General features: G+C 38.4%; 2 protein-coding genes across 4 annotated transcripts in view; one reads left to right on the top strand and one right to left on the bottom strand.

Moving 5' to 3' along the window:
* Nucleotides 1-786: 786 nt before the first annotated feature.
* Nucleotides 787-10485, top strand: LOC138007864 (PRKC apoptosis WT1 regulator protein-like). Its single transcript, XM_068854962.1, has 6 exons — nt 787-1534; nt 2707-2793; nt 5200-5219; nt 5951-5978; nt 8613-8717; nt 9250-10485. The coding sequence occupies exons 1-6, from the start codon at nt 1088-1090 to the stop codon at nt 9349-9351; spliced, it is 789 nt and encodes a 262-aa protein (XP_068711063.1). The 5' UTR covers nt 787-1087; the 3' UTR covers nt 9352-10485.
* Nucleotides 10486-12203: 1718 nt separating this feature from the next.
* LOC138007863 (ras-related and estrogen-regulated growth inhibitor-like) overlaps nt 12204-14064 on the bottom strand; it is a 13660-nt gene continuing 11799 nt past the window's right edge. For all 3 annotated transcript variants that reach the window (XM_068854959.1, XM_068854961.1, XM_068854960.1), the window contains 2 exons: nt 13985-14064; nt 12204-13201 (listed from right to left, as the gene is read on the bottom strand). The exon at nt 13985-14064 is cut by the window's right edge and continues 110 nt beyond it. In XM_068854959.1, coding sequence (XP_068711060.1) covers nt 12933-13201; nt 13985-14064 — 349 coding nt within the window. In that variant the 3' untranslated portion in view covers nt 12204-12932. The remainder of the gene's footprint in view (nt 13202-13984) is intronic.

Below are 14064 nucleotides of genomic sequence, written 5' to 3'. Positions count from 1 at the left end.
GTTGGGCATCAACTCTCTCAAGCGGTACAAAAGGAGAAAAAAATAGTGTCCTTACAGTTAAAGATTAACTCGCAGCAAAGAGAGCAAATTTAGCAAGATCCTTCATTTTACATTAAGTAATGTATTTTTTTTTGTGCTCTTCATTTTTCTGCCATGATTGTCTACAATGTAAAGTTTATTTGCGATTTGTCTGAAGATCCGTTTTTCTTTCGAAATTAGCTTGAAGGGTTTTGACTTTCCTTACGTTTTTTACCTTCATTCCTGTTGACCGTGACATCAGCCCGTTTTCTGAGGTCGCTGTCAAAGATTAAGAACATGAAAATTGTCATAATGGCTAAGTATCACATCAATTTAAATCAGTCTTCAATGAGAAATAAAAAATATAGCTCGTAGAGCAAATCGAACGATTCAAACAACAATAGTATCAAGACAGATGTCAGCACAATTTTATAATCTAAGTAAACAAGAAAGATTAAATTCAATTACTGCCGGCAATCAAAGTTAACTTGGACATGCTTGGCTGCTTCCAAGATCAAATGAAATCAGAAACCGTGAAATTCCCGTTTTGTGAAGCTAAAATAGTTTCCGATTCACCCAAAACGTTGTTTGGGGTTGTTAGTTTTAAAAACTATGACGACAATTTACAATAGTATGCAACCAGATTGACACACAGACCGATAGAAATGTGTTTACTCGTGGAATTTGATTCAATATGGTGTCCGATTGCAGCCTTGAAGGAGGCTTGGGTCAGTTTGCTTCTATATTGTCCTCGCGACTCGACCAATCACAGTTCGCGGGTGGAATCGGGCCAGCGTCTCTCTGCGCATGTCCATTGTACCCAATCACAAAATTCTCGGTAACTTTGCTGCACGCTGCTTGGTTCTGCTGTTTTCAAGGATTTCCACACAATTGTGACCCAAATTCCTCCACAGAAACATTCCTAACTGAAGCGGAAACTTTTGCAGCCCAAAATTGAGGTATTTGTTGGTTGCCTAATGACATAACGGGTACAAAGAAAGTGTCTCTTTGCCCAATACCCATCTCAGGAAGTGGGCTATCCCTTGGATAGGCATCTCTTGTCACTGTAATGGCGGACGCCGCAGACGAGAATTACCATGTTGAAACTCACAAATCTAAACACAAGCGAGGAGATAGAACTGAAAGACGTCAAAGAGGGGTAAATCGACACGGGGATGGTATTGATGGAACTCCATCCCCAGCGAAGGAACGCAATAATCCCGGTCTGGATGACAGTGGAGTCACAAATGACTGTGCAAGCAGTGTCGACCGAGAGTCAGGGAGACGAGAGAGAAGAGATAGGCGTAAACCTAAAGAAGATGGAGAAACAAATGCTAACGACGAAGCGTCTGTAGAGGGGGCCACAGCAGCCCCGGAGGAATCATCGCCAAAGAAAAGCCTCAAAAAAGATAGAAAAAGCGAAAACAGCGCGCACAAGAGGCAACAAAAGAGGCATCTCAGAGAGAAACGTCGGTCGACAGGAGTTGTTATAATGCCCGCCGGTGCAGATGCGGATGTGAGTAACTCTATGATGTTTTTGTTTTTACATCTGTTACTCTGTCATATCTTATGTTGAGGTATTTTGGGCAATTAGGGCAGGTGAGTCAGTATCCCAGACGATTTTCTGTGCGAATTTACTGAACGTCGGTGATGTATAGGAATTCTGTCTCTTTCCTTTAGTGTCTTGCATTACACAACACGATTATAGGGTTAAAGAAATTACGGACTTTGGCGAAAGTCATCTGGTATTTTAGGCGTCAATTATATTTGAGTTCGCTTGATCTTTAAACGCTGAATTATCTTATACCAGATGCTGGTAAGAAGTTACACGTACGTTGTCTCTGTATGCATATGCATATGAATGAATTTGGACTTAGTAGTTGTAACTTATTATAATTCTATTTGATGTTCGACATTGGGAAATTTAAACAATGAATGAAAATCAATTGATCTCTAGTGGTTTTTGAGCTAAAGTGATAAGTCTGCCGCAGTGGACGAGAGTAAATTTCACCGTAATTGTACTGTAATCTTAAAAGATGTACTCGCGACACTCAAGAAAATTATAGCGCCGCTGCACTCTAGCCAAGAAGCAAAATTTGTTTCGGACATTTGGCGTTTTTATTCGTGCTAATCAAGTGAAAGTCAAAGTTAATGAAAATGTGCCGTTTTAGCAATAAATTTGGTCTAAAATTGTAAATTCGAGAATGTTGCACTCCATGTACGCAGGACTCGAACAACGTACGAGAATCAAATGGTGTGAATAGATGTAAACTAATTTTTTTCAACAATTCAGCTCGCTACAAACTAATTTTTAAACAGTCTGTACGCTATTTATGTGAAAGTCACATTAAGAAATAGACTTTCGAAAAGTACTTACGATCTTCGAAATTTTGTTGTTCGATACTGATGGACTTGTCAAGCGTGAACACATGTGCTGTATTTTTTTAGTCAGATTTTTTATTTGCGATATGATGGTAAGAGTCACGAATGCCAAGCTTTTTAGGACTCATTTTTGGACTTGTACCAGAAAATTCTCGGCAGTAGTTTTAATTGATCTTTATGAATGTTGATTCTTGTGTACGAACATCACCGAATCATATGACACCTCTCAGCAGCGTCAACTTGATGTATACCGTAGAAGTTGGAGCTAGGAAATTAAAGTTGGAACCGTTGTCTTGTCGTTTTTAGAGCGAAGATGAGGATGCCATAACAAAGCAAGTGAAGTCCAACACGCAACAGAATGAACAAGCAAATGACGATGAAGATCAGATTGAGGTATGCACTATGTGAAACCAGCCATTGTCTTGTTTTGTGCAATTCTTAGGGTTGTTCATTGATATCTGTGTTTTGGAGATTTCCACCTGTGTCTTTTGTTTATAATTGAAAATCTGAAGTTGGTTAAGCCTGCATACATGTAGTTCCCACTGTCCTCCTGGTTACTTTTGTGAATCATAAGGATCAATTTTTGCAATACTTGGATTTAGTTGCATTCTAATAGACCAAAATTAGGACACTATTTTTAGGACCCTGAAAGGTTGTAAAATCCGTGGATTTGGTTGCAGACAAAAAGGTCTATTCTACTGCATTTGTATATGAATTTACCAAAGACATTCACTCTGATTTTTTGTCTGTGTTTGATAAACTGATCATGATACAAGACAAAGTCTAGTTGTGCAGACTGTAAAATGCATTCCTTGGAAACATGATAGTATCACGAAGATAAAAAGTCTATTTAACTATTCTGGTGTAAATTTAAATGCTTTTTTATGGAAGCTCTCCTTCTGTCATGTTTAGTTGATGGGTTGCGACGTCTCTTGAGCAACGACAGATGTTAGGTGTTTGTGAATATTTCTGCCATTTTGCAGTAGTTCTCTAGAGTTTCAAACATCCCTCAAGTTTTTGAGTTGTAAAAGTTGTTTTGAATCAGGAACAAGGATTGCTTTGTCTAAAAATGGTAAACATAAATACCCTTGCTCCTACATTTCCATTTGTTTTCATTTTTTGAAATTATTATTTGCTTGTCAAAATTTCTGTTTTGGTTATTGTCAGTCTTTGAACCGTTTTTAAATGTAACAAACATTTTTTAATGCTTTGCTGTCAAGTGCTTCATTTAAAAAAAAATGTAATAACTTGTAAAGTGTATCCTTATTGTTACATTTAAGAGTTTTTATATCCCTTAATTTGTTCAAAAGCTTAAATGGAGTTTTATTTATAATTCTGGAATATCTGTTTTGCTTCTTGAGTTTCTAGACATCTCCAATCCTTAATTTAGAAGCTTTACCAGATTAGCAGGTTTTTTTCTTGCCAGAACATTCCCATAGTATATATCCTTATTTGGGAATTAGGGAAAAAGATGTGGACTATCACACTATACTGTAGTTATTTATTGAAGGTGTTTGTGTTCTTTTGGATGACTAAGTAACTGTAATTCTTTGAACAGTGGTAGAGCATAGGGTACTTCTGGTAAAACAAATTATACACCTTATATTCTGAGCAACTCACTGTAATTTGAACAATTTATTATCTTGGTTTTGTCGTGAACAAACCTGTCTTACAGTACAAGATAGGGCTTTTAGAACTTGGAGCTACCTAATTGCTCCTGTTAATTGGTTGAGTAGTATTACTTTAAAGAGGTGTTTCTTTTGGTTAGCTCCATCTCATCTGTGTACAGAGAGGTCTTTTTTTGAATAGCCCTTACCCCCTTCCTAACTGCAGTGCTTGGCTAAGTAATTTTGTGGTGTTCTCTGTTGTTAAAAATACTGTGACCTTTGAAAGGTCAGTTGTTTTAAAAATTAGGATCACTAGTTTGTTTGTATTGTCATGGCATGGTGGTAAGAGCTCTGGCTTAGTTTCCTTTTTGTGCCTCACATGCTGCTCTTGACCTCAGTCATTCAAAATCTATATAGTGTCTTCCAGGGGAAAACTCACTTAAGTCAAGAGGATAAGGCAAGTCAAGATCATTTGAGTAATCCACTGGAAAGTGATTTATCTGTGGTAAAGCATTATCTACATTTCAAACAAGCAGGCCTGGACTTGGTGTGCAGTTTTTCCTTTTGGTACTTTTGGTTTCCTTTCTAAATGAAAGTGATCATTGCAGTTAATGGTGCATTTGAACTTGGGCAGTTGCAGTTGTGCAAAAATCTAGGCTTGCATGCAATGGTTGAAATCAGCGAAAACTCCAGGTTGTCCCTGTTTCAAAAGCCGGAAAACCAAATCTGTGAATTTGGTTGCTGTAATAAATCCTTGGTTGTCCATTGGGAAACCCACTGTGATAAAATGTATGCATGGCAATCAAGCCTAATTATCCCATAGTTCTCAGTGTGCACCTGTGTGTTTTTAGTTGGCATTTTCAAAATGGTGTCTTTGATCTCCTATGCCTACATGTTGGTGATAATGGCTCTTCATTTTCCTATCTGACAATGTTTTGTAAAAGCTACAGATATTCAAAACATGGGGGAAGTGCTCAGCCATAGCAATTCAATTATTATTAACATCACACTACTATTGCATTTTCTTTTTTTCGCTGAGTTGTCCGTTATTTTTTCCTCAGGTAACCAGCTTTTTTATTTTGCGATTGCACTGCGATCTCCTCTAGTTTAGTTTGTTTTTTCCTTTATCTCATATTATTGCTGTAGCAGTTACTATGAGTGGGTCATTTTCTTTTCTTTTGTTTTTTTGCAGGCTACTCCCAGTAATGATGGGTAAGAAAATTTTGCTTGAACATTAACTATTTTTGGTGCTGTCCCTTTAAAAATCTTCATGGCATATGTGTGTCTACTTAGCAAATAGATCTCATTTTTCTGTGTGTCTGTTCAGTAATGGATCACTGGTGATTTCAAATTGTGGCAAGGACAAAAAGTGGTGCCGAGTGTGTCACTGATGTTCTTACCTCATTTTTTATGTCTTCTGTGATCTACTACTGGACAGATGCACAGAAACATGGTATGATTTTGTTTTACATAATAAAGAATTAAAGGTTTTTTTATGGTGACACCAGCTCTGCATCTGTCCTCCAATCATAGGTGAGAAACAATCAAAATGCATGCATTATTGAGTATATTATATGATTAGATTTGACCATGCAGCTCATTACCAAAATGTACAAAACATTGCTTCATTTTCCTCATATATCCTTACATCTAACACTCGAACCCAATAAGTTTACTTGTTGCCAATAGATGTGGTTTCCAGAGTTTTTTCCAGAGCCAGGTAAGCTGGATAAAAAAAGTTTACTCACTATAGTTGTCGGCCTGTAAGAGGATCTTTGACAAAGAGATTTTGAGGAGCTTTGGACTTAATCCTACTCTTTAGAAGGTCACTCTCACTAGGAAACTTCCAATTGCAGTCAAGAGATATCTTAATGTGTTCTTTTTGAGTGTAGCTTCTTTGTTACCTTTAATTAATTGTGCTGAATTTTTGTACTTCTCCTCAGCACCAACAACAGAATAGAGCAGAAGGTGGTAAGTAATAATGTTTTCTAGATAGTTGATGTATCCTGAAGTAAATGCTAAATTTTGGAAGTTTTTTGTTTTGATCCACATTTGCTTTAAGGTTACTGCTAACCTTTTCGGTTTCGAATTTTTCAAAATTTTAAAAAGCTCTCATAGGATAGCTCATTATATTTGCTTTCTTTTTAAAAAGAAATTATTTGAAAATGTGTTTTCTGTTGTGGAGTTATTGCAAATTTTGTGTTTTTCGTGAGTAAAATGTTAATCCCCCAAGGTGTCATGAGATTTCAACACTCATCAACACTTTAGACCTCCCATACAGTTTGATGCGGGATTGCATCTGGGTATTCACTTTCTTGCATGCTGAGTTTGCCATGTATTTGTAGTCGATGCGTTGTGTTAAAGGAATGTGCGATGCGATATCATCCTTACTAGGCCATGAAACCACAAAACGAGGAGAGAAATTGAAACGGGAAAGTTCTTCCTGGGCAAAAAGTAAGAAAAAGACCAGGCTTAAGAAAAAGAAAGATTCCTTCGAGGAAACAAAGAAAACTCAGCTCGCTGCTAGCGACAATGGCTAAGTGTGCAATCAGGTATAAATAATCTATGGCCAATGATGCAGCGCTGAATGCGAATTCAAAACAGTTTTGTCACAAACCCTCTTCAGGGGGCCCCGTTGCCTCGGTTTTCATTGGTCAGCAGCATTGTAGCGGCATGACCACATTCACACCTGCATTCGCAACGTGTGAAAACATGTAAGATTTATTTTTCCAGGAATAGCTCCTCTTCAAATAAATTCATAGGATATGTAGATTTGCCGGATTTTTACGAAATTTGGCCAAAGTGATCAGTGGGTATTGGTGCACGAAAGTGTGTTGGGCTTTTAAAAAATTCAAAATATTTTTATTTGACGCATCTCTGCTTGTCGCGAAATGGAGAATTTTCTATTGGTCAACTTCAAAGTTTATTTTCTCAGAAACCATTGGGAAGATCCTAGAAGCCCGACACAGTTTGGTAGCTTATAAAGTGCTGATTGATATAGTAGAGTTTGTTTGGTTTGTAATGCAAAGGCAGGTAATTCAGCGAAGTGAACATGTATGCTTTTGAGTTTGAAGCTTCACGCACACTAAAGAAAGCCATGATAAACTTAAAATGTTGATACATTCAGATTCTTCATTTTATTACCTTTTCGGTGATGTATAGTTTGTTGGAGTTTTACCTATAATATCATGGGTGACAAATTACTCCTTAATTTAGGCGCGACATTTCAGCGTTAATTTATAATTTCACATGTGAAAATACAAAATTGCCATTGTAACATTTCTTGTATTTCGATCAGAGCCAAGATGGCGTCTAGATTTAAGACAGTGACCATTGAAGAAGTTACGAAATAATGTAAAAGAAGCGGCAGAAAATTTAAGTACGTGAAAGAGCACAATTAACTGGGTTAGAGTTTTTGAGAAGTGGTGTGACGAAAATAGCCTTGAGAAAAACCTGGAGATGATTCTTCCCGAGCAGTTGGATAAAGTACTCGAGCGATTTTACAATTACGGTTGTGAGTGTAATTTGTCACCCACGACATTAAAAGAATTTTGACAAAACGCGCATGAAATTATTTTCTAATTTCACTCGTCGCCATTTGATTACGCATACAAATAACACGCTTACGAAAGATTTCCTGGAAGGCACCCCAAAAGGTTACCAGTAACCTTAAAAGGAATAAAGTGGTTTTCATGTACATGTGAAAGTTGGGAAAAAGTTAGTATAATAATTATTAGTTGAGCTCCGGCGTGCGCACGGAGCACCATGGGTAAGAAAATATGGTATGACTGTATGACTGTCCACTCCTCCATGTATGCTAGTGTGACCAGTATCACATGACGGGCTCAAGATTAGAGCTCATTGAGGCAGCCATACTCCGGCTAGTTCACAGCGTACATCTTTGATATTGGACATCCATGTTATTGTCAATTGACACCTGTCAAAACAACGTATCCGCTGACCATGTGACCATGTGGCTGGCTCAAATTTGGAACTCGTTGAGGTCAGCTGTTTTTTTTATTAAGTTGACCACTGACCAAGTACTGGGTTTCGATTGGATTGCTAGGTCAAGCTAGGTTAACTTATTGTGAGAATAAATAACCCGGGAGCTGTGCTTTTAGGCTTAACTAAATCCATATATTATTTGTTTTGCTTTAATGCCTTAATATGTGGAATGACTCAAAAGTGTCACACCACATCCACGAATTATCAGGGGTATTAAAAGCTATTTGTTTTATATTACACCTTTATACCACTCACAACTTAAACTATTAAACAAGCAACAAGTACACAGACAAAGTTCTTGAAACCCAAGAGTAGTTGTCAGGAAAAAGAACTTAGAGGTCTGTCTAATTGATATGCAAAAGTATAACCTAAGTGTGTAGAACAAATTTAAGTGAAAAAAAAATCATTACGGCTTACCGCACTGACCAAGGAAACAAAGTACAACAAGTAAGGAAGCATTGTCTCTTGGAAATCACATTGTTTGAGAATGCACATCTGAAATACATCTGGTAATACTGGTACATTGGTAGCATACGAGAAATGTAGTAACCTCCATTGTTTGATGCTATCTTTTCCCAACAATTTTTTTTTTATTTTCAGCAAAAAGATAGTCAAACTATTCAAACACAACAATTGCTTGAAAAAATAGATGATTATGAAGCTCAACTAGAAGACTACAAATCTGAGCTTGATAAAGTCAACAAGGTTAGGATTACTTATTCTTCTTTGTAGAAACTGGCTCGACAACATGTATAAATATCCTTTTTTGTTTGTTTCTTCAATATACCATCCCAGAAGTTCAAATGTGAATCAACAGTTGTTTTTTCATCTCTGTCATCAGTCAGATTCATGACAGCAGTTGACAGATGGTTTAACAGAGAAACCATTGAACAAACGGTATCAAAATCTGCCAATCACATGCCATGGTATTCCCTTAAACAATAAAATTTAGTAGAACTATTTCTGGACCTAGGGCTTTAAACGTGTAGCAATGTAGTAATAAGGTACCCCTAGGATAGACTGGCAAGATCTTCAGGATGCAAAACTACGTGCACATCAGCGAGAGCTCACTCAGCTTGTCTGATTTAACAGTTATATTTGTTCCTAATGATCATGTACAGAGTCTCAAACCCAACAGTTTGAAGTTAATGGCTTTGCTTGACTTTCTTTACTGCGTGTAACGTGTATATATGTACCTTGTTATGAATTAAAGGTCCTTCTGTTTCTTTTCTGGCAGGAACTGGACCAGCTACGAATAGATAACAACCGGCTGAAGGATGAAAACAGTTCTTTATTACGTGTTATAAGTCAATTATCGTCTATGAAACCAATGAAGTAGTTCCAGATGTGGTATTTTGCCATTTATTTGGCTGCCATAGAATTATTTTTGTGAGCTGATTTAGTCAAATGGACAGCCATTCTGCTAGGAACACGACTCATTCTGGAAAGGATTGCAAATTTGGAACCAAAGACTGACATTGCTGTCAATTTATTGCCAGTGTTGTGCTGCAATCAGTTGCTCCAAAATGGGGAATGGTATATTTCCATGTTGGAACTGTGTTCCACAGTTTATATGGCATTACAAGTTACAGGCTGTTTTTAATGAAGTACATACATGTAACTGTTGGTAATAATCTTAAGTTTGTTGTTACAGAAGGAAAGTTAGAAGAGATCAAGCAAACTTGAGGTTCATGTATCTGTGTTGTAGTCTAGAAGACAAATGCCGACCCATGGTGTAACATTGTAGATAGTATGAGAATCAATGCCTTGTGGGTATGCTTGAAAAAGAACAACGATATGTTGTAAGTGTCCCGGATATTGTGGAAATTTTCGTCCCGGGGTTTCATATAATCCATATTCTCATGTTGAATAGAACATTTTACAGTTCCAAGGTGAGTGACTAGTCCTGCAAAAGGCACCATTTGCAGTAATTCAAATGATGCTTTTCTCATGCTAAATGGCACTGAATGTGCTGTTCTGTTCCAAATGGCACCGATCATGCTGTTTATTGCATTACTAGAAGGAAAGTACAATTTAGCGAGATTTGTATAAAAAGATAATGGCCTCCAATCTCTCTTTTATCTTAAGGTCGATCAATGGTCTTTTCACTATTTCTTCCTCAAGTACTCTTGTCATTTTTCTTCTTTTTAAATGTCTTGTCATGTAAAGGTGCATGCAAAGGTGTAAGGAGGAGAAGGGAGGGTGGGGTTGTGGGTTTTGCACAATAGTCCCTTGTTGAGTGTAGGTGTTCCTCTCTTAAAAAGGATCTCTGCTGGTGTTAATTCTGCCATTGGGATATACATTAAGATAAATTATATGTAATTGCACAAATTGGTCTTCCAGGCAAGCATGCAGACCTGTAGTTCTACTTGATGAAAATGTTGTTTTCTTTTGAAGGGGAGAAATTAGTTTGGCGTCAATGGACTCAGACAAAAAAATAATAATTATCGTTTGTGTGAGCCCTTCAAGATAATTTTTAAAAAATATTTGATGGCAATAATATTATTGTCATGTATTGGATTATTTGTTGTGCGTTAGTTTGTCAGCCCCCAAAAAATAATGGGCTGAAGCCAAATAAGATGTCATGACAAAATGAATGTCTGCTTTAGCCTGTCCAGAACAATGTTAAGTGTACGTACATGTAACAATCATTGACCTGTACATGTTGCTAAGAAATAAGCACGGTTTCCAGAGTACATCTTTAAAAGAGTAGTATTGGATTTAAACCCTTGTTTTTTCTGTGTTAAGTAGCACAAATTTTCCAGAAATCTGACTTTAGCTTCAATTTGTAGAATGGTACTAGTAACCTCAGATTAAAGAACTGTTTTTCACAACGTTAAGAAAAGCATGGTTGGGAAAAACAATACAGCGACAGAAAGAATAATTACCTATTGAACCTGTTACTTTTTGCCTTTGGATCCAAGTCTTTGGTTAGTTGGACTTTAGGCCAGTCGTTGATAGAGGGTGAATTACAAGGTGTTTATGGCACTTATCCGCTGAGTAGTTCCCTATGCAATTAGACTTTCGAAAGTCTCGTCGCTCGCAAATCCACTTCGCGTACGAAAAATCACGATTCGCTCGCCAAAACATTTTCTCCTGGGATTATCGTGAGGTCGACTTGCGGCAAGTCTACCATTCAATGAACAGCCCCATCTACCAATCAAATACGGGCCGGGCTGAAATGTTCTCCAAAAAAGGGAATTTCAAGAAAGTTTCATACATTGTTGCAAACTCCGAGAATTGTGGAAGGAAGTAATACATTTCATTTTGTGTTTCTGCTTCGAGCAAAGGCACTATGGCTTAGATAGATATAAACCACTTAGGAAAGTTATTCCGGTAATTTTCTGGTGATCACTGAAACATCTTAAGGCAATACTTTCTTCAAGAAAAATTGGGAGAAACTTGTCTCCCAATCAAGAATTAAACAATCCTTTTGGAAAACAGAAAGACAGTGATAGTATTCACTGAATATAAATTGCAAACACGAAAGGAACATGGTGCAAAAGTTCTATTCGTTAAAAATAATCACGTTAAGAAATCATTTCATCGTTCTTTGTTCCACTCAGCACATTTCCTCCACTGTAATTTCAAATATCTGTCTCCTCCTTTTAAACCACGCTTTTGGATTAAGTCATCCAGAGCTTAAAGTGATGTCGAGGATATGAAAATGCTCCGAATGTACTGCACGAGTTACTATTATGTGAGCTTCGACCGGGATGAGGATAAGAATGCTCACCGTTGTCGCGGGTGGGTAGGAGGTGGATCTGGTAAGGCACAATGTGCCTGGCTGGAATACCAGGTAACTGAGGAAAAAGTGGCGTGAAGGGGATATCAATCCCTTCACCCAGCGCCCATTATGTTCTGAATGGCTTTTCCAAATCCCGGCACTGGTCGTGCTAACAAAACATTGGCCCCATTCGCCCTTGTCACACGGCGGCCGTATTGTCCCGGGAGACCAAAAAAGCTTTGTTTTACAACGCCGAGCCTCACCCCCATGGTTTCCACCGCGAGGCTTGGCGTGGTAAAACAAAGCTCTTTTGGCCTCCCGGGACAATATGGCCGCCGTGTGACAAGGGCGAAATTGCCAGTCAAAATTAGTCACATTGACCCAATTATATCCTGACAACTTTCGCATTAATCTTATTATTTTGAAGATCGCACATGTCGAAATGGTATGTCTAATCCCCCGGCTGTCTATCTCACCGGTAACTCTCTTATTTCGTATCCTAACATGTTTGCAAATTAGATGTCTTCCTCAGCTTATACACACGAGAGCTTGGACTTCTTCGCTTTAAAAGAACATTAACTGCAAGGCATAAATCCTGAAAAACCTTTTCCTATGTTTACCCACTTGTGTTTTGTTAGCTTTCCTCCCTCAAAACGGAAAGAAAAACCTTTTCTTAAAAAGTTGTTCACGTGAGACGATCACAGTCAACATTCGAAAATAACTTCACGCCTTTGATCAAAGGTTTATTGATATCTACTTTGTGCCCTTATAACAGACTGCGGCTCACAAAGGAATACTTTCTCCTGTCCCCTCCCCTGATCTCCAATCGTCCCTTTAGGACATAGTTCTCTACTTTTTCGCCGTGTTTTCTTTCTTAATCGAATCGTGACATACTCTGGCCCGTGCGTGGGTTTCATGCTACTAGTTGGCTGATAAGCCAAGCACAAATAGCCTTAAATTACAATCTTGTACACAACAGGAAACAATTTATTGCATTAAAGGTCTCAACTCATTCGTGGAATTGGCGGCCCTTTGTATGTGTGCCAGTCTAGTGTAGTATTACACAAATTTTGGCCGTTTGCCTCAGCCCACGATGTCTCTTTACGCTCACAAGGTCGTTCCCAGTGTCTTTTTATACCGAGGAAGTAGCGCGTTGGACGGAGGAGTAGCACGTGCTGCCTCTAATTCTATCATCATAACGTTTCTGCCCTCCTTGGACTCCTTTTTCTCTCGGTTTTCCAGTTAAATAGAGAATTTCCAAATTTTTGCTTCTTTTTCTCTATCTGTGGATGGGTGCTCTTCCGTTTTTCGTTTGCTTGTTTCAAGAATTTCTTGTGAAGCGACACTTTACGGAAAACCACGTTCAGAGCTTCTTGGACATTATTGTAATTCTCCGAGGCAGAAACTTCAAAGAACATGCAACCAAGCTGTTCGGCGGCTGACTGGCCTTCCATTGTAGACACTAAAACAGCAAAAAATATGATAAAACCTGATGAATAATCCCTGGTTCTAGAGAGGCATGAAGAGACTAGAGCGAAGGCGACATGAAGAAAAAGTTTAGCCTTTTGCTGTCCTTGCTCAATTTCCTGCTTTCACCTAATTTCGCTTGCAATCGAAGAGAGTGGACAACCGTGATCATGGAAAAATGGAGATGGGCCTTTCCAAACATTCTTCTTATGAGATAATGATCTCAAAGCCGCGCGCGAAAATACAGTAGGTAGTCTCGATTTGTGTCTAGCCCCTTGAAAATGTTGTCATAATTTCCAGACAGCGGGCATCTTGAACACACCAACTCCTACACACACGTGTACCGTCACAAAAAATTAATAATCAATGTGCATATGACAAGGCAAAGTAGTCACACAAGAGCCACTGGGGGCTCAGACGGCTAAATCTTCAACCCTGGTTTTCTAATAAATGAGGAGACTGTGAGTATAGCCAGTTACTACACTACTATTCCTCCCCGCCTCCTCCCTGAGGGTATGCCAGTCCATCACAGCTTTATCCCCACCAGAGTATCGTTGGTACCCATTTACACACCCGGCTCAAGAGAGACAGTGTGGAGCAAAGTTTCTTGTCTAAAACACAACACGGTGACAGAGCTAAGCCTCAAAACAGCTACCGCGGGGTGGGGAGCTTCCCAGAAATATCTCCTGCGAGTAACCATGCAGTAGGTCACGTGAGTTCAGGATCATGCACCATTGCTGAGCTGCTAGTTTTTTGTTCTAAAGTCTGACATTCTTACCTTTTCTGAAGTGCTCCAAGTCCATCTTATTCCCCAGTAAGGCAATATGCAATTCATCTGTGCCCTTTCTATCGTATATT

This window comes from Montipora foliosa, chromosome 6, assembly GCF_036669935.1.
Source record: "Montipora foliosa isolate CH-2021 chromosome 6, ASM3666993v2, whole genome shotgun sequence".
In the NCBI taxonomy this organism is placed as follows: Eukaryota; Metazoa; Cnidaria; class Anthozoa; order Scleractinia; family Acroporidae; genus Montipora; species Montipora foliosa.
This window is presented reverse-complemented; position numbering and strand designations above follow the sequence as displayed.